Source organism: Maniola jurtina, chromosome 4 (assembly GCF_905333055.1).
Source record: "Maniola jurtina chromosome 4, ilManJurt1.1, whole genome shotgun sequence".
Taxonomy (NCBI): Eukaryota; Metazoa; Arthropoda; class Insecta; order Lepidoptera; family Nymphalidae; genus Maniola; species Maniola jurtina.
Window position 1 is genome coordinate 2,312,813 of NC_060032.1, and position 24,733 is coordinate 2,337,545.

At 42.4% G+C, this 24,733-nt stretch overlaps 1 protein-coding gene across 1 annotated transcript; it reads right to left on the reverse strand.

Annotated features, from left to right (window-relative positions):
- Window positions 1-56: 56 nt before the first annotated feature.
- LOC123864853 (DNA topoisomerase 2-binding protein 1) lies at window positions 57-24,691 on the reverse strand. Its single transcript, XM_045905550.1, has 28 exons — window positions 24,458-24,691; window positions 23,482-23,633; window positions 23,176-23,302; window positions 21,898-22,005; window positions 21,028-21,165; window positions 20,106-20,227; window positions 19,630-19,805; window positions 18,936-19,033; window positions 17,737-17,856; window positions 17,084-17,311; window positions 13,585-13,777; window positions 12,919-13,038; window positions 12,368-12,543; window positions 11,796-11,968; window positions 9,358-9,557; window positions 8,655-8,858; window positions 7,828-7,944; window positions 7,354-7,500; window positions 6,670-6,827; window positions 5,956-6,057; window positions 5,428-5,478; window positions 4,844-5,018; window positions 4,310-4,416; window positions 2,391-2,591; window positions 1,534-1,757; window positions 878-1,170; window positions 665-684; window positions 57-429 (listed from the first exon to the last, which is right to left on the reverse strand). The coding sequence occupies exons 1-26, from the start codon at window positions 24,545-24,547 to the stop codon at window positions 975-977; spliced, it is 3,903 nt and encodes a 1,300-aa protein (XP_045761506.1). The 5' UTR covers window positions 24,548-24,691; the 3' UTR covers window positions 57-429; window positions 665-684; window positions 878-974.
- Window positions 24,692-24,733: the final 42 nt, after the last annotated feature.

The following is a 24,733-nucleotide window of genomic DNA, read 5'->3' on the forward strand; positions in this document are numbered from 1 at the left end:
GAAATCATGGTTTCCTGATTGGAGTATAGTCAAAAATAATATAAACGTATTTGTTTAATACTTTTTATTAGAGTACAAGTTAAAATAAACTCTATGAATAGATCAATAAGGTTTATAATCAGTCATCAGTGATGAAACTGATTTGGCGGCACGTATACATAATGTCCACAATTCGATAGCAGTTTAAAAAAAAATTGCCTTCAGATAAATGATAAAACATTTAGGAACTGTGAAGCACTGGCGGACAAACTACTCTTCGATACTAAGCTACAATTCAATAGCAATTTGAAAACAAAACTTTTTCACCTGCGTATTACAGTATACGCTAAAATAAACTCTATTCATATAGTCATTTAGGTCTATAGTGGATAGACTGTGTTTGATCGGGTTCAGAGGCGTATTCTCTGTAAGTTAAAAACTGAGAAGCACCGGCAGACAAACTGGTTTATGCTTCGATAACACAATTCAACAGCAGTTTTAAAACAAAACTTTCGCGTACTTTACTACAGATTTTTTTTTTTAAATAACCTATCCTATTTTAGGTTTATAATCGAGTAGACTTTTTTTTAATAAAAATATCGAGCAAACGACTGTGGATGATTTGGTTCAGAGGCACATCCTCTATAAGTTGACAACGTAAAAGTACGTAAAAATTGAGAAGCACTGGCGGACAAACTAGTATACCTACGCTTCGATACTAAACCACAATTCTATTAAAAAAAACTATTATTTCGCGTACTTTACTACAGTAAAAGGTAAAATAAACCATATTAACAGTTCAATTTAGGTCTATAATCGGGTATACAGTGTTCGACCGGGTTCGAAGACACGTCCTCTGCGAGGTAGGAACTGAGAAGCATTGGACAAACGATATTACGCTTCGATACTAAGCTATTTCTATAGTAATTTATTTAAAACAAAATTCTATCGCATACTTTATTTCAGTAAAAGGTAAAATGAACACTATTAACAGTTCATTTAGGTCTATAATCGGGTAGACAGTGTTCGACCGGGTTCGGAGGCACATCTTCTGTGAGGTAAGAACTGAGAAGCACTGGCAGACAGACGGGTATACGCTTCGATACAAGCCACGCAGCGTCGCGGTCGGAAAGCGGGCAGCGTTTTATGTCAGCGAAGCATACTTGGACACTGTCGTTTGTGTATGGTGGCCTGGAAGAGAAAAAATGATGTTAAACAGGTTGAACATAAAGACTTGAGGTTTAAGAAAAGAGGTTTTTGTTTAAATACAAATTTGCCTTTTACTGAGCTCTGAATTCGTGGAAAGTATCTAAAGTGGAAGAAGGCTAACTTTTTTTTTCATATTTAGGGTTTTGTACCTCAAAAGGAAAAAAGGAACCCTTATAGTATCACTTTATCTGTCAGTCTGTCGATCTGCCAAGAAAACTTCCAGCAACTTCGCCAGTAACCGTTTTCTGGCAGCCGGCATGTGCAGTAGTACGGTCATCCCAGCGAAGGGTCCCGGGCGACCAATCTCGCGACTAGATCGCTAACCATAACATATGCGGTACTCACTCATCATCTACAGAAGTTCCTTCTCCAACTTCCAGCAACTTCGCCAGTAACCGTTTTCTGGCAGCCGGCATGTGCAATAGTACGGTCATCCCAGCGAAGGGTCCCGGGCGACCCATCGCGCGACTAGATCGCCAGCGATACGCCGCTCTGCCGAGGGTCTTTTCTGCCCCAGACAGTGTGGGTAAGCAAGTTGCGAGGGGGTTGCCCCATTCATATTCTTCTTCCTATAAGATAACAATAATAATATTAACATTGTAGAACAAAGCAGCTATATTAAAACAAAACAGAGATCAAGTAAAAATCCAAAGTAATTGTCTCAAAACAATATATTATCTGGCATTATTCATATCCAAGCCTTTGCCTTAAGAAAATAAATCTAAATAGGACCATGGGCAAAAATGTCACTCATAAAATTTGTGTTCAAACCTAAGCCATAACAAAGCTTTTGGGATTGATTATTCATACTATGGCAGCAAAGTCGAAACCGAGCGCGGACATGGTATTAAAGGTCAAGAAAAAGAAGGGAATCAAAATGTATAGAATTTGACCTAAATCACTCATAAATTTGACCTAGGTCACTCATGGCAGGTAGCAATGTCTTATAGCACACATTATGGGAAAAATACGAAAACCGCAAATTTGTGGTTGAAATCTTTCGTGTGCGAGTCTGACTAGCACTTGACCTCATATTTCTCTTCTGTTTGAGGTCTTATGACTTTAATGCTCAAGTATTAGAGGCACCGGGATAACCTAACCCGTAGGTATAACTAGTAATGTGTGGCACATCTTTCAGAAATAATAGTTTTCCTTTCTTTCTTCATTTCTATATGTTTGTAGATCTTCCACAAATTACTTACCGGCAGAAACTTCCCAACAGCTCGACTCCTAGCCACATAAGCAGGGTGCAGCACCCACTTCCCCGCCGCCACGGAACCCAGCATCTTCTCACTGCGCCCCGGCGCCGAACACAGCAAGTGTGTGGCCTCCAGGTCCAACTCACCCCCCTCGGAAACCTCCCCGCCAAGGAAACGAATCATTTCCGCTATTTCTTCATGGTTCTACAAAACCCAAACAGTATGTCAATATTTTAACCAAAAGCCTATTGCTTTAAAGCTCCACGTAGGGTCAACCTTCGCCCATCTATTAGCTAAATCCAAATTAATTTTGTAAATGCGATAATGTACCTATGTGCCTGTCTAATAGCTTTTTGCAGTCAATCCATGAATGCAATCGCTGCATTCCAAAGGCTTCTTTTTGCCCCAGAAAATTAAAGTGTTCCCACGTCATTTTTAAAACTTAAACACCCAGAAGAAGTCAGGTAGGCAACATCTATTTGAAACAGAGAACAACTACATATTTGCATTCGGGAGACGGATACAGGCTACTTTTGTCCCAGAGAATCCATCCTGCGTTCCAGTTTTGTCGATCTTCATTGATTAGAGAGAAAAACTATAATTTCTATATAAATTAATTTAAATCGATGTAAAAAAATATGTCTAAAGAATCCGTAATTTTATTGTCAAGGGTTTATTAGCCACTTGTTAAGTATATTGAGACTTTTACAATAATAGAAAATGTTAGTATATGCAAAATAGGGAGATGATCAATGAAAAAACTGTATGCATGTGTTTCTCTCCGACAAGTGCCGGTCTTCCGACCGAGACTCCGAAAATTAAGGTGCACTCTTGCTTGAATAAGTCTGACTGTGTAAACTGCAAAACATTATCATGTACCAATAGCACAACTTATCTCGGTATTATTGTTGATCAACATCTAAGATGGGACGCGCACTTAGACATGCTGACTAAAAAAGTCCGAAGTTTGAGCTATATATACAATGATCTAAGAAATATTATGAGTGTCAAACTACTCTTAACAGTGTATTGCTCTTTAACTCAGTCGTTAATATTGTATGGCATCATAGCATGGGGTTCATGTGGATCAACTTTATTAGACAAACTCAATAAGGCTCAAAAACTCAATCTCAAAATTATTTTAAGAAAAAATCGACGATTTCCTACAGAAGAACTATTTAAGCTGAGTAAAGTACTAACACCAAGAAAAATATACATATGGCAACTAACAATGTATATGGCAAAATATATAGACGACTTTACGTTTGAGCAAACTCCCAGTCACCTCAGGCAAAGGCAACAAAGATGTTCAGTTCCTCGACGAACATCTGGATTTACGAGTAGACATTTTACAGCTGCGGCGCCAAAACTGTTTAATAATCTTCCTTTGGAGATATCCAAACTGCTTTTATATGCCCAGCGTAATTCCTTACAGAGCAAACTAAAAATCTATATAAAGAAATTTTTGCTAGAATCCGGTTTTGAAAGTTTTAAATGCCTTTATGACAAGATCTGTTGAAACTCAATGCTATAATTTAAACTTTATCCTATCCTATCTTTATATATTTTTTGAAATATTATTATATAAACACTGTTGCACAAAAAAAAAAAAAAAAAATATTTTTTTATTCTTTTGTTTGTAAAAAATGGAAATATAGGCTTAACTCGTAAAATCATAAAATAAATCGGCTTTTTTAATCGTAAAATCATAAAATAAATTAATCTTTTTTTCTTTTTGTCAGCCCTAGCACAGACTACGGTCTATTTGGGCTGCAAAATTCCAAACACCAGTCTGTTTTTTATCTAGTGCTTTGGTCTATAAAAAATGGTGAAAAATGTTTCTCTTTAAATTAAGTCTATTACTAAATAAATAAATAAAAAAATAAATAAAAAGTGCACAGATTGGATAGAAAAATGCTTACTTCGACATTTGAAGACAGCATGAATCTCTTGACTTGCCTCACCGGTGTGGTGTCATCCCAACCCACCGTGTTTGGTTGAGATTCAGGCCCTGTTTCTATTTCAGGTCCTTAAATAGAAAACAGCGAAAATTTTATTAATAGTTTTCAAAGTATTTTCCTATGTTTCTAGATAGGGATCAAAAATGTAATTATTTACTGGCACTTTTTATAATGGCAACACTCATGATGGCAATAATGAGGCAATATAATACGTAAATTAACTTGTCAAAATATGGTTTTTTAAATAAAAAAATAGCGAGCAAACGAGCAGGCGGGCTACCTGGTGTTAAGTGATTATCCATGAACCGATGCGTGGCCGGCCTTTCAGGAATTTTTTGGTCCGCGCCTTGAATAACCCCATGTTGTGATCTAGTTGTCATGTTACCGAGAAAGCGTTCTTCCCCGCGCTTCAACCGGGGCAAGGAGGCCAAGCCATGAGGCCCGTACCCCCGTCTTGACCTACGTCAAACGGAGACGACGTCGCTGCGTGAGTACCTGGGTTCGCAGCGACGGAGACCCGCGTCCGTTTCCGCGGCAGACTGGGCCGGCCGGTGAGCGCCGCGCTGAGCAGCTGCAGCTGAGCGTCTACCGCCGCTGGCAAGGAGCTGCTGGTGCTTGAAGCGCTTTTTGTGCTGTCATTATCCCTCGATGTGTTTACACCGCCGGCACACTATAAACAATTGGGATGGTGCCTATGTCAAAAATAAATTATCCATACTAATATTATAAATGCGAAAGTGTGTCTGTCTGTCTGTCTGCTACGTTTTCTCGGCCCAACCACTGAACCGATTTTAATTAAATTTGGTACGAACTTGGGATACATCCCGGGGAAGGACATAAGCTACTTTTTATCCCGGAAAATCAAAGTGTTCCTGCGGGATTTAAAAAAACAATATCCACGCGGGCGAAGCCGCGGGCATCCTCTAGTTTCTTATATGAGAGGAGCCTGGAATCGAACTCCCGACCTCCCAAATAGTAGGCGAACCTCTTTAACTCTAGTCTATCACGGCTTTGTCAATTTTTAATGTGAATCGGCAAAAGGTCTATTGAATGAAGGTAAGTATAAAATGAAAACATACCTGTTCTTCATTAAATTTGGCCATTTTAGATGGCGGAGTTTCAGCATCTTCCTAAAAGACAAAAAAAAATCAAATTTTTCAATTCAATTCAATTCAAACTTGCCAATAGTGCTCTGTGTCAATTGTCATGTGAAAAGTACGGTTCACCCTAAAATGGTAATTTTGACATGACAGTTGACAGATAGAGCACATGGCAAGTGAGTCTCAAAATGTGTGTACAATATTTCAATAGGTATTCAAATTATCTGGAAGAATGAAGATAGAAATGTGAATTTGGAATTTCTAGAACAGCAGATTATCCCCATTTCCGGACCCACCTTTCTATAGACAACAGAAACCGATTTGAAATTGATATAGGTAACTTTTTATCCCGAAAGATCAAGGAGTTTCCACGGGATTTAAAAATAATACACTCGGACGAAGTTGCGGGCATCATTTAGTTTTGAATAAATGATTTGACTTTGACTTTGATATTATAACAAAATTATCGTGTTATGGTGGTATTTATTATAAAATGGACAAACTTACTCCTAGATGTAGTTTCCTAGGGACCGCGGCATGGTCCGAGGGCGGAGTCCGCGTGTCCGAGCTGAATTGAGCCAAAAACCGATTCCGGATCTCGGAGAGAGGCTATACAGAAAAACATCCGATCAAATCTTTTTTGGGAATTTATGATTTCTAAATTGTCTCTGGTCTGATTTGATACACAATCTATGGGATCCATGTAGTCAAAAAATGAATGTGTTTATTGGGATAGAATGAAACGCAGATGAATACATATAATATAAAACTAATATGCGTCGACTGCTGGACATAGGCCTTTACAAGAGCGCGCCACCAAACACGGTCCTCCGCCTTCCTCATCCACCCGCTCCCCACCACCTTCTTTAACCCCCGACCCAAAAAGAGGGGTGTTATAAGTTTGACGTGTGTATCTGTGTATCTGTCTGTGGCATCGTAGCTCCTAAACTAATGAACCGATTTTAATTTAGTTTTTTTTGTTTGAAAGGTGGCTTGATCGAGAGTGTTCTTAGCTATCATCCAAGAAAACCGGTTCAGCCGTTTGAAAGTTACCAGTTCTTTTCTAGTTATAACTGTAACTTTCACTTGTCAGGGGTGTTATAAATTTTTAATTTACACTTGTCATATAAAGCACCCGGCAAGAAATATTAAACACCGAACTTCATAAAGAAATAACCAGCAGCTTCTCCTTCGTAAAGCGTCGTCTCAAGAAAAACTTACAGTGGCGTGGTGTGTAACTTCTGTAGGCGTCTGCGGCTTGGAGGGCAGGTCTTGCACCACTTTCCACAGACACTTCCGCGACTCCGGCGTCAGGCGCCCCGTGTCAGGCCGCAGTATCGCCCCGAATGCACTGTCCGGCGTGTCAGTCTTTTTCTCGACTGCGGGCAGCAAATTAGAAGCATATAAAATCTATGCTTTGGGATCTTTATGAAAACCGGTCAAGTGCGAGTCGGACGCGCATACGAAGGGTTCCGTACCACCGTATTTATGTAAAACACTAGATTTAATAAGGTCAATGGAAAGTACCCTATAGGTTTTCTTGACAGACATGACAGACGGACAGACAGACAGACAACAAAGTGATCCTTTAAAGGTTCCTTTTTCTATTAGACGAACGGAACCCTAAAAAGCTATAACACATCTACATTAGCGAGTTTCTATCTACGTAGCATTACTTCGAGATCAAGCAAAAACAAATTATTGTTAGGTATCTATTTATAAAAAAGAAATATTTAAAAACTAATACCTTGGTCCTTGTGGTTGAATAATTTTTGTTTTAAAACTACCACTTGAGGCCAGATAATTTTCAAAAAACAACCGCTTGTGCCCGTCTAAACGCTTCCTTATATGTTTAGCATTAAATTAAACTTTTCTGTCGTTCCTAGTATCGTAGTAGAAACTTACATGGATCCACGGGCGTCCGTAAGGAGTCCGAAGGTATTTCTCCTCGTTTTATGGCTTGCAATCTTCTCCGGCTGGTTGGACTTAATAGCATGAGGTTGGGAGTTGACAACGCGTCGTCCAAAGGCGGAGTTTGGAATGCTGCATCACCTTACAAATTAGGTCAACTGTAATGGGTCGCTACAATACTCTATACACGGAAAGAAGTTAGTAAAGGGCTTTATAGTATAGGGTTGGTGACTCAAAATGGTTAACGCCCACTTAACACCCAGTGAGATTTTTGGCTCTGTCATTTATATGGGATTACGCCATTATTTTACGGGAATAAAAAAAAAAAAAAATAAAGAGACCACAAAGCCACAATAACCATTAAAATCGCTGCCAGTTGCGTAATTTTTGATATGTATTAAAAAAACAGAATTTTCTTCAAATTTAAATAGCTCCATAGGATTTAATAAATATTATGAAACAATTTACCTTGTCTTGCATCATCTTTCAGTTCTAGCAACCGTTTGGGGGTCTCCTGCGATTCGCCACCGAACAGCCCCTGTCGAGCCATCGCTATGTATCGGGAGGCTGGCGACATGTCAGCGTCTACGATTATAATAATATCTTTAGTATTTCATAGAGAAACATGTTGAAAACATACAGTATTTTTCTCTATCAAACCTAGGCATATTACGATAAAAATGTCTAAAATGAACCTAATTTTATTGTTTTGGACTTGACCGAGCCACATTTGTGAAATGTGAGGATTATTTCACAATCGTTGAAGATGTTAGGATGTACAACAGGAGATAAGAGAGAGAGAAGGAAACTAGCTAACCACAGCGCCTTAAAGGTGTCAACGCACTTGAACTAGAGAGTATAGTTTCTATGAGTTTGCATCGAACAAAGCGCACTTGAGCGACACAGCGCGGCAAATACAGGGTAATAGGGTGTAGCCAGAACGCTAGCAACAACAAAGACAGGTGATGATACTGATGATTATTGATAAGATACCACAAAAAAACCTGAAAAAAATCTGTATTTTTTTAAAGTTCACAATGTTGCAAATAAAACATCTGACTGACGCTAGAGGTCAACGAACGTTGCGTAAGTAGGTCACTCGGAGTCAATGCCGCGTCGTAGGTGGGACAATGACTCGAATTTTGCACGCTATACATTGCGGGTTTGAAAAATTCTAAATCACTAAAACTACAAAATAAGGCAAATGGTTATTGGCATTGGTTTGTGTTTAGGTAGTATAATAATAACGCTAAGTTTATATGACTTTGTATGGAGCTCATCTCAGTAAATCTCACCATTGGTAATTTTCCCCTTAGGAGTCTGTTCTCTACTGGGCACAGAGCCCCGCCTCGGTACGTTCGCAACCTTTGGTGGGAGCATGGCGTTTTCTTTGTCTACTGCGTCTTTTGTTGCATCTTCTTGTTCTATTTCTATCTGTTTGTGAGTTTGTTCCGCTGGTTGTTCTTTTGGAATTTCTTGAGGTATGGGGAGAACTGGTGCTAGAATATACATAAATTATAGATGTATTTGTAAGAAGAGTTACATTTAAAAATTCGGTCAAGAACGAATCAGATTCACACACGAAATTTTCCTTACCATCGCACAATAAATAACACTTTACACTTATCATAGCAGCCATTTTTAAATTTTTATTATTTGTTGTTATAGCGGTAATAGAAATACAGATTCTGTGAAAATTTCCACTCTTTAAGTAACAACTATTACAGTTTACGAAATATAGCCCGCTGACACACAGACCAACGGACAGATGGACGGAATAGAATGCTGTTGTCACCCTTCGGGTATAGAGCCCTACAAAGCGAAATTGTTTGAAACCATTCACCATACTCAAGTACCGCGCCTTGGTACAGTTAGCAACAAAGCTAAGTTTGCACCCGTCCATCGTCGCTTGTACTGGCGGGTGCAAACCTAGCTTTGTTGCTGGCTGTACTTGTCCCCAGTTGGTATGGGGCATATGAAGTGTATACTATGTCTCACCTCTAGTGTCCCCCACAAGGTAATCACTCTCGCTGACCCTGGTTCCAGTTCTAGCGCACTCCAACAACCAATCAGCGTTCACAGCCGGCAGTTTCCATTTGACCGCGCCTTGGTACTTATCCCCAATTGGTGTCGGGCATATGAGATGAGTGGATGCCAAAGCATTAGCGGTGTTGCGTCGACAGAAACGAAGTTGAGTTCTAGAAAAAAAAATCGAAATCCTCTAAAAAATCTGAAGCATATGTAGCGGTCGTCCCAAAGTGCACAACGTCGTAATATTTTACATTTTGAAAAGAGCAACTGCCGAAGTTCTTACCGACTCTTCCCAAAAAGGTCTATACATTACATACATTAATTATATATAATTAGTAATTTAATTTGTGTAATTGGGCTATATTATGTCCGTTCTAATAATAATAAATAAGATAAGTAATAAATACAGCCTACGCAGCTCCCAATATCTTAGCTATCTCGTCCAGAAAAGCCCTTGTAAAGACACTGACTTGATTGACTTGACTTGGTAATTCGTTGATGGTAGTACTGGAATGGTAGTAACTCTTGTATTCCTAATAACTTAGCTATCTCGTCCAGAAAAGCCCTTGTAAAGACACTGACTTGATTGACTTGACTTGGTAATTCGTTGATGGTAGTACTGGAATGGTAGCAACTCTTGTATTCCTAATAACTTAGCTATCTCGTCCAGAAAAGCCCTTGTAAAGCGGCTAACTTGATTGACTTGACTTGGTAATTCGTTGATGGTAGTACTTGAATGGTAGTAACTCTTGTATTCCTAATAACTTAGCTATCTCGTCCAGAAAAGCCCTTGTAAAGACACTGACTTGATTGACTTGACTTGGTAATTCGTTGATGGTAGTACTGGAATGGTAGTAACTCTGTATTCCTAATATCTTAGCTATCTCGTCCAGAAAAGCCCTTGTAAAGACACTGACTTGATTGACTTGACTTGGTAATTCGTTGATGGTAGTACTGGAATGGTAGTAACTCTTGTATTCCTAATAACTTAGCTATCTCGTCCAGAAAAGCCCTTGTAAAGCGGCTAACTTGATTGACTTGACTTGGTAATTCGTTGATGGTACGAGGGGTGGCTGAAAAGTTCTGAGCCTAAGGCACTTGCATTCGTGCTAATTACTCATCCGGCGGGTCACTAGTTGAGCGACATCTACCCACTATATAAGAAAAGTTTCATGTCATTAGCTTCATTAAGCTTTGAGTAATTGAACCGTGAACATCAACATGTCTGAGTCATCGCTGCAGTTAACGAAATTGGAACATCGCGCCGTCATAAAATTCCTCGTAAAAAAGGGGAAAACAGCAAAAGAAATTTTTGAAGAAATGTCTAGTGTATACGGAGAATCTGGACCGTCGTCAGCCACGGTTAAACGATGGACACGCCTATTCCAACAAGGCCGAGAGACTCTGGAAGACGACCCCCGCTCGGGCCGGCCGAACACCGCAGTCACTGATGAAAACATCGAAAAAGTAAAAAAAATTGTACTGGACGATCGGCGAGTAAAATTGTGGCAGATAGCAGAAGAGCTGAGCATCAGTAAGGAACGAGTTGGAGACATTATGCATAATCATTTGCATATGAATAAAGTCAGTGCGCGTTGGGTGCCTAAAATGCTCACGCCACTGGACAAGCAGCGACGAGTTGAAACTTCCGAAGAATTTATAGACCTGTGCAAGGACAATTTGGAGGAAATTTGCACTCGTATTGTCACCGTTGATGAAACGTGGATCCGACAATACGACCCGGAGTCGAAACAAGAGTCAATGCAATGGATAGAGAAGGGGGAAAAGCCGCCGAAGAAGTTCAAGGTGGAAAAATCGGCTTCCAAACTCATGGCCACCATTTTTTGGGATTGCGAAGGAGTTTTACTCATAGATTACCTCCAAAAAAAAACTACGATGAATGCAGAGTATTATGCAGGGCTTTTGAAAAAAGTTCGCGAAGCCATTGTTGAAAAAAGAAGAGGCAAAATCAGCAAAGGAATTTTGTTTCTGCAAGACAATGCGCCGGTTCACACAGCGCGCATTGCGAGGCAAGCCTTGCGAGAAACTGGATTCGATGAAGTGAACCACCCTCCCTATAGTCCAGATCTGGCCCCTAGCGACTATTTTCTATTTAAAAATTTGAAAAAGGACCTTCGGGGACGAAGATTTGGAGATGATGAAGAGATGAAGGCGGCCGTAAATGAACATTTTCAAGCTAAAGACGCGGCTTATTTTTTTTCAGGGATACAAGCCCTCTATAAAAGATGTCAAAAGTGCATTGAAGTCCATGGGGACTATATTGAAAAATAAATTTTATTTAGATTTTTATCTAGACTTTTAATGCCCTAGGCTCAGAACTTTTCAGCCACCCCTCGTAGTACTGGATTGGTAGTAATTCTTGTAGATAACTAAGTTATACTTACACAGCCCCTAATAACTTAGCCAGCTCGTCTAGAAAAGCCCTTTCAAAACCGCAGTACGTGCTGAGACTGGCCACGACGCCTTCCAAAGGTCCAGGCCCGTCCCATTGCGGCAACTTCACGGGACGATGGTAGTACTGGATCGGTAGCAACTCTTGTTGCGAGAGACAGTCTTTCTGTGAGAAAATGAACAAGACTGTCAAAACCAGTGATTGAAATAGGTAGAATATAAATAATTAGAGTTTCAATAGCTCAACCGGTAAAGGAGTGGACTGAAAACCGAAAGGTCGACGGTTCAAACCCCGCCCGGTGCACTATTGTCGTACCTACTCCTAGCACAAGCCTGACGCTTAGTTGGAGAGGAAAGGGGAATATTAGTCATTTAACATGGCTAATATTCTTTAAAAAAAAAAAACCTAAAGTATATCTACTTTTATAAGCTACGCCGATGTACTTGCGCAGAAATCTTATTATTGCGCGAAAATATCTCAGCTATTTATACAGTGTTTTCGTTTACAAAAGTGGTAATTTCTTTGTTTTTTTTTTTATTGTTAAAGTAATTGAAATTAACTCACAATCCAAAACACGGTAATGTTCTCTACAGGCGACGACGTGGCATCCCAATCTAATGGCACCAGCACATAGTCTCCACCCGCTCCGGAAGCCACTAGGAGGCCGCCAGCGGCCGCCACTTCTGCTCCAATTTCACAGATCGCTTCCTCGTCGAGACCGTTCACTTCAATCTTTATACCTAAAAAATACCAAAGATATAATAAAAAACACATTTTCCCTACATGGAAACATAATAGGCGATGGACCTGTTATTTGCTTAAATACTATACCTACCTAGTAGCAATAAGATGCAGACACATTTATGCTGTGTTTATTATCAGGATATATCGTGAAGTTATGTAATGACTCTAATATTAAAAAGAAACAGTAAAATTCAGAGTTTTTAAATAGTAATACCACATACAAGGGGACAGAGTGACACTTCACAAAATGGCGGCGTTAGTTTCGATTTTGGCCACGCGCCAAAAGATCCTTATCGAACTGTAGATACATAATATGTTGGGCGTTTCTAAAGTATTCACATCAATAACAGTTGCAATTATTTAGCATTTACCTCTAAATATCTGCTCCACTTCTTCGGTGGGTTGCTCGGTGATGTCTTCGGTGATGTTAGGTTGTTCTGGTGCTGGCTCAGGAGGTTCCGGGGTCTTTTCCTGAGGTTCCACAACTATTTCTAGGAGAAATAAAAACATCATCATTTTATTTGTAGTATGTATTAATTTTATGCTTATTAATTTTAGTTTGTGCACCATACTGAGCTCTGGTCACTAAATCCGTACAAAGGTTGCCTGTAAAATATTGCTATAGCAATAAGGCCGCCTTTGCACCATATAGTATAGTTTCTGCTAATGTTTAAATATGTTTGTGTGTGCAATAAAGTTTTCCAAATAAAAATAATTTGTCTTGTGTTTTAATCAGTCATTTATCATTATCAACGGAAAAACTTCATTTAGAAGTTTCGTATTCAAATACGTCGGTTTTTTAAATGTCGAAATGCGAGTCGAACTCGGACACGAAGAGAAACTCTTCATCCTGAAATTGAAAATTGAAATTCATCAGAATCATGAAAGGAGGTAGCATTGTCTGCTAACACCAGAAAAGGGAAAAATCCCAAAACCGCGAATTTGTTGGTTACATCACAAAAAAAAAAACTAGTGTTGGCACAGAACCCTTCGTTTGCGAATCCGACTCGCACTTGACCGATTTTTAAATTACTTACGACTTAAATAATGGTTGACAATGTCATCGTGCTGTTCGTGCGGCTCCGCAACTTCCGGCGTGGGAGGCGGCAAGTCCAGCGGCTTGCGCCTCAGTAGTTGCAGGTTTCGCTTGCTCATAGGGGACGCGGGTTCGACTCTGGGCTTGCGAGCGCTCGACTTCACAGGAGTTGTGACTTTGTTCTCGATTAGGTACTGTAAACAATTTAGTGTATCAGGCTTCTAATTTTTAGAATTCCGTGCGTCAAAACGAAAACTGAACTATATCACTTTGTTGTCTGTCTGTCTGTCCGTCTGTCGTGTCTGTCAAGAAAACCTTAGGGTACTTCCCGTTGACCTAGAATCATGAAATATGGCAGGTAAGTAGATCTGATAGCACAAGTAAAGGAAAAAATCCGAAAACCGTGAATTTGTGATAAAATCACAAAAAAAATGTGTTCATAAACAACTAATTAGTATTTTCAATTTTCAAAGTAAGATAACTATACCAAGTGGGGTATCATATGAAAGGGCTTTACCTGTACATTGTAAAACAGATTTTTATTTATTTTTATGCGTAATAGTTTTTGATTTATTGTGCCAAATGTCGGAAAAAATACCAGAGTAGGGAACCTTCGTCGCGAGTCTGACTCACACTTGGCCGTTTTCTTAGATCAGTGGCACAGTTCACGACCCGCTAGTGCGTGCGTGACGCGCTCGTGTGGAGAGTCGTACCAGTTCACACAACACTCACCTCTGTCTCGTCTAGCGCCCGTCCCGCTCGCACGCTGCGCAGTAACCAGAGCGGGCTCAGTACGGGTACAGCGGGCAGCGCAGCGAGCGCCGGACTCGCAGCCGCAGTAGTACCCGCTAGGGTGTGCGTGACGCGCTCGTATGGACATTCGTACCTGCTCACACAACACTCACCTCTGTCTCGTCTAGCGCCCGTCCCGCTCGCACGCTGCGCAGTAACCAGAGCGGGCTCAGTACGGGTACAGCGGGCAGCGCAGCGAGCGCCGGACTCGCAGCCGCAGTAGTACCCGCTAGGGTGTGCGTGACGCGCTCGTATGGACATTCGTACCTGCTCACACAACACTCACCTCTGTCTCGTCTAGCGCCCGTCCCGCTCGCACGCTGCGCAGTAACCAGAGCGGGCTCAGTACGGGTACAGCGGGCAGCGCAGCGAGCGCCGGACTCGCAGCCGCAGTAGTACCCGCTAGGGGGTGCGTGACGCGCTCGTATGGACATTCGTACCTGCTCACACAACACTCACCTCTGTCTCGTCTAGCGCCCGTCCCGCTCGCACGCTGCGCAGTAACCAGAGCGGACTCAGTACGGGTACAGCGGGCAGCGCAGCGAGCGCCGCACTCGCAGCCGCAGTAGTACCCGCTAGGGTGTGCGTGACGCGCTCGTATGGACATTCGTACCTGCTCACACAACACTCACCTCTGTCTCGTCTAGCGCCCGTCCCGCTCGCACGCTGCGCAGTAACCAGAGCGGGCTCAGTACGGGTACAGCGGGCAGCGCAGCGAGCGCCGGACTCGCAGCCGCAGTAGTACCCGCTAGGGTGTGCGTGACGCGCTCGTATGGACATTCGTACCTGCTCACACAACACTCACCTCTGTCTCGTCTAGCGCCCGTCCCGCTCGCACGCTGCGCAGTAACCAGAGCGGGCTCAGTACGGGTACAGCGGGCAGCGCAGCGAGCGCCGGACTCGCAGCCGCAGTAGTACCCGCTAGGGTGTGCGTGACGCGCTCGTATGGACATTCGTACCTGCTCACACAACACTCACCTCTGTCTCGTCTAGCGCCCGTCCCGCTCGCACGCTGCGCAGTAACCAGAGCGGACTCAGTACGGGTACAGCGGGCAGCGCAGCGAGCGCCGCACTCGCAGCCGCAGTAGTACCCGCTAGGGTGTGCGTGACGCGCTCGTATGGACATTCGTACCTGCTCACACAACACTCACCTCTGTCTCGTCTAGCGCCCGTCCCGCTCGCACGCTGCGCAGTAACCAGAGCGGACTCAGTACGGGTACAGCGGGCAGCGCAGCGAGCGCCGCACTCGCAGCCGCAGTAGTACCCGCTAGGGTGTGCGTGACGCGCTCGTATGGACATTCGTACCTGCTCACACAACACTCACCTCTGTCTCGTCTAGCGCCCGTCCCGCTCGCACGCTGCGCAGTAACCAGAGCGGGCTCAGTACGGGTACAGCGGGCAGCGCAGCGAGCGCCGCACTCGCAGCCGCAGTAGTACCCGCTAGGGTGTGCGTGACGCGCTCGTATGGACATTCGTACCTGCTCACACAACACTCACCTCTGTCTCGTCTAGCGCCCGTCCCGCTCGCACGCTGCGCAGTAACCAGAGCGGGCTCAGTACGGGTACAGCGGGCAGCGCAGCGAGCGCCGCACTCGCAGCCGCAGTAGTACCCGCTAGGGTGTGCGTGACGCGCTCGTATGGACATTCGTACCTGCTCACACAACACTCACCTCTGTCTCGTCTAGCGCCCGTCCCGCTCGCACGCTGCGCAGTAACCAGAGCGGACTCAGTACGGGTACAGCGGGCAGCGCAGCGAGCGCCGCACTCGCAGCCGCAGTAGTACCCGCTAGGGTGTGCGTGACGCGCTCGTATGGACATTCGTACCTGCTCACACAACACTCACCTCTGTCTCGTCTAGCGCCCGTCCCGCTCGCACGCTGCGCAGTAACCAGAGCGGGCTCAGTACGGGTACAGCGGGCAGCGCAGCGAGCGCCGGACTCGCAGCCGCAGTAGTACCCGCTAGGGTGTGCGTGACGCGCTCGTATGGACATTCGTACCTGCTCACACAACACTCACCTCTGTCTCGTCTAGCGCCCGTCCCGCTCGCACGCTGCGCAGTAACCAGAGCGGACTCAGTACGGGTACAGCGGGCAGCGCAGCGAGCGCCGCACTCGCAGCCGCAGTAGTACCCGCTAGGGTGTGCGTGACGCGCTCGTATGGACATTCGTACCTGCTCACACAACACTCACCTCTGTCTCGTCTAGCGCCCGTCCCGCTCGCACGCTGCGCAGTAACCAGAGCGGACTCAGTACGGGTACAGCGGGCAGCGCAGCGAGCGCCGCACTCGCAGCCGCAGTAGTACCCGCTAGGGTGTGCGTGACGCGCTCGTATGGACATTCGTACCTGCTCACACAACACTCACCTCTGTCTCGTCTAGCGCCCGTCCCGCTCGCACGCTGCGCAGTAACCAGAGTGGACTCAGTACGGGTACAGCGGGCAGCGCAGCGAGCGCCGCACTCGCAGCCGCAGTAGTACCCGCTAGTGCGTGCGTGACGCGCTCGTATGGACATTCGTACCTGCTCACACAACACTCACCTCTGTCTCGTCTAGCGCCCGTCCCGCTCGCACGCTGCGCAGTAACCAGAGCGGACTCAGTACGGGTACAGCGGGCAGCGCAGCGAGCGCCGCACTCGCAGCCGCAGTAGTACCCGCTAGGGTGTGCGTGACGCGCTCGTATGGACATTCGTACCTGCTCACACAACACTCACCTCCGTCTCGTCTAGCGCCCGTCCCGCTCGCACGCTGCGCAGTAACCAGAGCGGGCTCAGTACGGGTACAGCGGGCAGCGCAGCGAGCGCCGCACTCGCAGCCGCAGTAGTACCCGCTAGTGCGTGCGTGACGCGCTCGTGTGGACAGTCGTACCGCACGCCGCCGCAGCGGGAGACACAAGCCGCAGCGCGCTCGCGACATATACCTTCCAGACCTGTTATCCAGATCTAGAACAAATTGTGCTTGTTTTACAACGAGTTTACCCACCCCGGTTACACTCGGATGCTGAAAATCCTTTTTTATTGGAATTTTATGTTATGGAGACAGCATTGTCTCCCACTTGCTCGGAAATTGCTTCATTATTAAAAGAAAAACGCCGATCGGGTATTTTTTGAACAGTTCCATACTGGCAACGAACTTCTTTAAATGCCCTTACATAAACTAGGTATTTTTTTAATTTACAAGAAATCAAATCAAATCAACAAATAAAAACAATCCAGACTAATATTTATTATAAATGCGAAAGTGTGTCGGTCTGCTATGTCCCAGAAAGCTTAAGATTTTCCACAGGGAAAACTAAAACTTCATGGACCCACGAAGTCTTGGGTATCATCATAAATGAAAATAATAATAATAAAACTATGGGTATTACACAAAATCCATCAAAAATAGGTCCAGCCTCCTTGATGCAACTCATGTCGAACTTTTCGAATTCCGACAACATCTCCTTGTCGACCGATGTCTCGTGCGACTTCTTGCCTTCCTGAGATAGCTGAAAGAGAAATTTAACACTTAATCGATAGGATGCAGAGTGGTGATAGCTTAGTGGTTATAACGTTCTAAATCCGAATCAAGACGTCGGGGGTTCGATCCCGGGCACGCACTTTTAACGTATCGGGGAGTTATGTGCATTTAAGCAATTAAACATCACTTGCTTTAACGGCGAAGGAAAACATCGTGAAACATTGTTCTGTCAAAGATATGTGAAGTCTGCGAATTCACACTGGGCCAGCGTGGCGGACTATAGCCTTATCCCTTTATATACCCCCAACCCAAAAAGAGGGATGTTATAAGTTTGACGTGTGTATCTGTGTATCTGTCTGTGGCATCGTAGCTCCCCGATTTTAATTTAGTTTTTTTTGTTTGAAAGGTGGCTTGATCTAGAGTGTTCTTAGCTATAATCCAAGAAAATAGGTTCAGCCGTTTGAAAGTTATCAGCTCTTTTCTAGTTACTGTAACCTTCACTTTTCGGGGGTGTTATAAATTTTTAATTTACACTTGTATTCTGAGATTACAGCCATGCTTAGTTAGTAAGCCGGCGGGTTGATTATGATGAAATCTTAATCAATGTTCCTTTATTTCAAACTAATTGACCTGCCCTGGCCTGGGTGGGCTTAAATTATAACAGCTGCTATCACTACCCATATTATAAATGCGAAAGTGTGTTTGGTTTGTCCTTCAATCAAATCGCAACGGAGCAACGGATCATCGTGATTTTTGCATGGGATATAGTTAAATACCTAGAGAATGATAGTAGAGAAACTCCAAGCACAGCTCTCTCCATCGCCCGCAGAGTGACTCTGATCTTTCTTATGTGGCTATAATTAAACTAGCAGATGCCCGCGACTTCGCCCGCGTGGATTTAGGTTTTTGAAATCCCGTGGGAACTCTTTGATTTTCCGGGATAAAAAGTAGCCAATGTGCTAATCCAGGATATTATCTATCTCCATTCCAAATTTCAGCCAAATCCGTCCAGTAGTTTTTGCGTGAAGGAGTAACAAACATACACACACACACACATACAAACTTTCGCCTTTATAATATTAGTGTGATGAAAAAGGAAATACAAACCTTCATTCTTCCAGATACCGCTGACATATTGATGGATCTACTTTCGTCCACGAAATTGCTCGGAGGCCGGACATTCGTTATGCGCGAAAAGTTGAGACCTACGAATAAAATATAATGTTATAAGTAGATATCATGGAGCTCATAACGCTCACTCTATGCACCACTCACACAACATTGTAGCTGTATTCACTTAACTTTCACTTTTATTTCATCCTTCATTCACTTGAATTAAATCACCTATATTGTGAGGCCGTGAATATAGAGACCGAATTCACTAACCAAGAAGGCAAAACATGATTTGCCGTATTCTAATGCCGCTTTATATTTTTCATCATTTATTTACCACTTATTCATTATTGTATCAGTAGTCACTTTATCTATACTCAACTTGTGAAACTTGTGAAGTTTACTTTTCGTTCATTTGATTAAGGTAAACTCATCTCTGGTGGCTGAATCCATATCCCAAGAAGACAAAACGCACGCTTTGGCGTATTCGAGAACCACTTTGTATATTTCATCTTTCATGCACCACTCATTCATCATTGTATCTGTATCTGTGTTCACTCAACATTCACTTTGCGTTCACTCTCTGTTCATTTTTGGCTCACTTTTCATTCACTTTTTACTCACTCTTCATTCACTTTTCGTTGACTGTTTGCTCACTCATCTATGAAATATAAAAGAATTAACTCACTCATATCCGGCAGACGATGCTCGGCGAGCGGCGACGATGTGGAAGCGCCAGCGACTCTGTACCTGATGAACGGTAAACACACGCCCATGGCGGCTGAATCTATTACCCAAGAAGGTAAAACGCATGCTTTGCCGTATTCCAATCCCGCTTTGTATTTTTCACTGCCCACTCCATCTCTATGGGCAAAAATACATAATATGAGATTGCCTGGCCATGCCACAAGTAACAAGAATAATATCAGCCTTTTCAGGTTACAGTTTGTCCCTATAGTATAACTCTGTTACTCATAATCTTATGGCGTGTTAGGAGAGTCTCTATGCCTAATGCCCGTTAAAATCCTTTGAAACAAAATAGTACCTATAATTTTAAGTAATTTGCTTTTTATATAAGCATAGAACAAAATTTAAATGCAAGATGTCAATTTTTTAATATATCAACTTCATATAATATATAATTATAGTCATTATGAAACTCACTTTGTCAACACCACAACATCTGTGCCTTCACTTTGGAACGCCCCGGTGAATGTTCCGCCATTTTCGTTTATAAGCTTCATCACCTTAAGCTTTTCCTTTTTCGATAGCCCTGTGGTTGTGACCTGACAATAATATTTGAGATAATATACAGTTATATGCCATTGTACATATAATGTACAGTTCTTGCAATTCACGAAGGCGAGTGAACTTTACTTGTGGTTACGTCGTATTCATGGGCATTGCGTAAGTGTGCGTGCATGTCGGACCAATCAGCATTCACAAACGCACACATTTAGAGTACCTTACTTATACCAATATGACTTAAGCACAAGCGTAAGCCACTCGCCTTCGTGAATTGCAAGAACTGTAGCTTTGCAAGCATTTGAAAGATATTTTTCAAAATTCAGTGATATTTGGAAAGATGACGTTTCACACACTATGAGATCTATATTCTATAATCAACAACCTTATTTTACCTTGTTTAATAAACTTGCTGTTTGTTGCTTATAATTTTTTCGTACTGTGTCACTCCACCAATCGTCCATCAAACTCTGCTCCACCGTCATCAATAAAGTATTATTTATTTATGATTTAAAAATCCAAAGGGAACTCTATCTAAAAAGTATCCTATTTCCGTATAAGGGATGCAAACTACCTTTATACCAAATGGATGATCCCCGAGACTTTGTCCACATGGAATTAAATTTTTTAATAACATTGTGGAAACTCTTCGATTTTCCGAGACAGTCGAGTCTGAGTAGCCTATGTCCATTCCCAACATGCAAGCCATCTTTGTACCTTTTGTTAAAATCGGTTTCATGGATGGGCCGTGAGAAGCTGACAGACAGACACATTTTCGCATTTATAATATTATAGTCAGGATTTATGCCCAGAAAACAGTTTAAAAACGAATACTGTATACCTGTAAATTAGCAAACGTAGGTAATCTGTATTCATTGAAGTCGGAGGATGCCCCGTTGATGTTGAGATGCAGGGAGGCCTCCCACACCGCGTCTACCCAGGTCTCGCCCATCACTGGTATGTTCCTTTCCACTGCTTTCTACAAATGTAACAGAAATTAATGCAGGTACTGTAAATAATGGTGGATGAGTCTGTGGTGGCGTTTGCTGGCGCGCGTGCGGTGCCATTTTGCAGTGTTTTTTTTAAATTAAAAAATGGCCGGTTCTTGTGTTTCACTGGTGTTTTTTGGTGGTGAAACTGACTGGGAAGCGCTCTAAAGAGGCGCCGCGCGTGTGTCGGCGAACACCGGCACAGACGAAGTCCATACTTGTATAATTTCCCTAACTTGTAAATAACTACAAAGTTGACATTGGCTAATCTTTGTAAAGCCAGAAGAGAAAAAAAAAGGTGGCTTAAGTAAGACACCTAGTTAAGGCTGTTAAGCCCTAAAATTATCTCAGCAAAACACGTAATTTTTCAGTAAAGTTCAAATATTTCATCAAACATAGCCCGCTCTATCAAATACTGAGCGACTTTGAACTTGTGGATAGCGCCAACTGTCAGTGTCCACGTTTCAGTGTCATACGTCATCACCGGTAGGACACTCACTAAAGACTTTCATCTGTAGGCTTTGAGGTATCGACAAATTGAAGACTTGTCGCAATTTTCCCAGCCCAGCTGTATTCTTCTGTCAGCTTCCTTGTTGAAATTGTTTCTACCATTTTGTATTACCTGGCCTAGGTAGTTGTATTCTTGAACAGCTTCGATGCTGACATTTTAGACCGAGACAGATCTCAGGATGACATGCCCATTAAACATGACTAGTACTTACAATATACTTATCAGAAAGCACAGTATTGGAAATTAAATGTGTGCTATCCTCAGCTAACACTGTAAAGTATTGACCTCCCATCCATTGAACCTTCTTTTTAATATCTTCCTGAAATCAGATACATTTCAAATGAGTAAATTATCTAGAAATGGTAGCCCAGTGATTAAGAAGTTGGCTTTCTATTCGGCAAGTCTGGGGTTCCATCCTGGGCACGCAGCTCTAACTTTTCGAAGTTTCGTGTGTGCGTGTGTTTTAAACAATTAAATATCACTTCAATTCAAACTTCATTTCAAATTATCCTTTATTACATAACTAGAGGATGCTCGCGACTTCGTCTGTGTGGATTTAGGTTTTTAAAGATCCTGTGGGAACTGTTTCTGTTGGGATTTTCTGGGATAAAAAGTTGCCTATGTCAATTACAGGGACGCAAGCTACCTTGGTACCAAATATCATATAATACAAATCGGTTAAGCGGATTTTGGGAATCCCGTGGGAACTCATGGATTTTCCGGGATAAAAAGTTTGTCAGAATCGATTAAACTGTTGGGCCGTGAAACGGTAGCAGACAGACAGACAAATACACTTTCACATTCATAATATTAGTATGGAAGTATGGATTAATAAGCACACTACATTGATATTTTTGGGAAGATCTACTTTATTAAGAATTAAAATTAATGATAAAGTTGAAGTTTTGCAGACCTCGCCAAAACAACATTTTTTACAATGGCGCTGGTCACATGACACGTGTGACGTCACACGCTAGCTAGTAAACAAGTTATTTACTAGCTTGTGAAAACCGATAAACATTGGGGTCCCAAGGTGCTAGGGTGGGCACCCTCCCTATTGATGGGCAGATAACCTCAAGCGAGTCACTGGGAGCCACTGAATACAGGCAGCACAAAACCGGGGTGTGTGGAAGTCCCTACAAGAAACCTACATTACCACTAAAATTAAGCCTCAATAGCTCAACCGGTAAAGGAGTGGACTGAAAACCGAAAGGTCGACGGTTCAAACCCCGCCCGTTGCACTATTGTCGTACCTTCTCCTAGCACAAGCCTGACGCTTAGTTGGAGAGGAAAGGGGAATATTAGTCATTTAACATGGCTAATATTCTTTAAAAAAAAAAAAAAATTCAGTGTGCTCTTTCTAGTGCCTGGAACCGGGATTAAAAAGAGATAGCAATATGATAGAGTAAGATAGATGAATAAAGGCGGGAAATACAGTGTCTGTCTCATTAAGCTTTGAATAAGTGTACAGACAAATTAATGGTGATACCTTTTGCTGCTTAGTCATGCCGCTTGCAGTGATCACTAGGCCCCTCATAGCAACCGTGAACACAGGTCCAGCAGGAATAGCTGTTCCTTCCATTAGACAGCATGAGAGACATCTGGGCCCAACTAGCCTGGAAAATACAAAAATAATCAATGATTATCTTCTTTCCTATAGGTTTTACTATAATAATGGCTTTTTAAATCCCATGCTATGGGATATGCCCATAAACTTAAGATTCTCAGGAATAAAAAGTATCCTGTGTCCGTCTCCAGCGTGCAAGCTTTACAGGATTAGTACGGGAATACTTACAAGCATTTTGTACTTCTCAATTTCTCATAAAAGTCACCATCAAATTCAGCCAAAACAAACACATCTTTTTTGGTGAGTCCATCAAACTTATCCCAGTTGGCCTGATGGACCCACTGTGCTTTGAGCCCACCTCCACTATGCTGTTCACACGCCTGAAATTGTAAAAACTGCTTTAGGCCTGGTTCTCTAAGAAACTAACTTTATAGAATACAACATGATGCCCGGGATGAAAACCTATAGTTTTTAAAAATCCTGTGGGAATTTTTATATTCTGCTATAAAACGTGGTTTGTTACTCTCCAGGTCTTTCAAAAAATCACCCATGCAAAAAATCGGGCTGTTTAGTAACAAATGGACTTCAAACAATGACATTGGTATTATACCATATAAAAAATATATACATTAATATACTATATTTATAGACTTGTACGACATGGGTAGCTTGAAAGGAACTACTATATACACTGTTTTGATGTAACCTTAACTATTTACACAGCGTTCCTCACAGATGCTCAATCTACAATTGTCATCATACTGGTTACTTATTTTCAAAAAACATTTAAACTTCTTAGAGAATCCCTTTTTCTATGGTTGTAAACCATATGAAAATCCGTACAGTGGTTCCAGGGCCCAAACAAACATGAACTCCGGGCGGCGGAGGACTAATTTATAATATGTAGGTATAGTGATGATCATATTAAGTTCAAGTTATTCTTTAAATGTATCATCCATTTTCAAGCTGACACTCAGAGATCAACTGGAGGAATCCTTTGGACAGGATCAAGGACCTACACTTCATTCATTCTTAAACTGGTCATGTTTCTGCACTGCCCTCCTCCACTGAAGAAACTACTCCCAACTACCAAGCTCACTCTAGACTAGCAGGCCGCAGAATCTACACTCTACAGCTTTACTTTTCTAAACTACAGCTACACTTTTCTTGTAGTTTCTACAAGTTGATAGGATAGGATACTTACGGTAAAAGCCAGCTGCATTTCGTCAGAACATTCATTTTCGCTACTGCAATCGGGAGGTATGATAAAAGTTACATTTATGTCTTCATTCATTTTAAAGCTTGGTCTTACTGTACTTAATTAGCAGACCTCTATTACACGTAATACAAACTTTAAATACTTAAAGAAATAGGATTTTAAAATGAAACATCCGTAAAATGCAGAAAATCTTAAATGATCACAATCACAGTCGGGCGCGCGATATGATTTGTTTTGTTTTCTTTTGTCAAAGTGGCATTG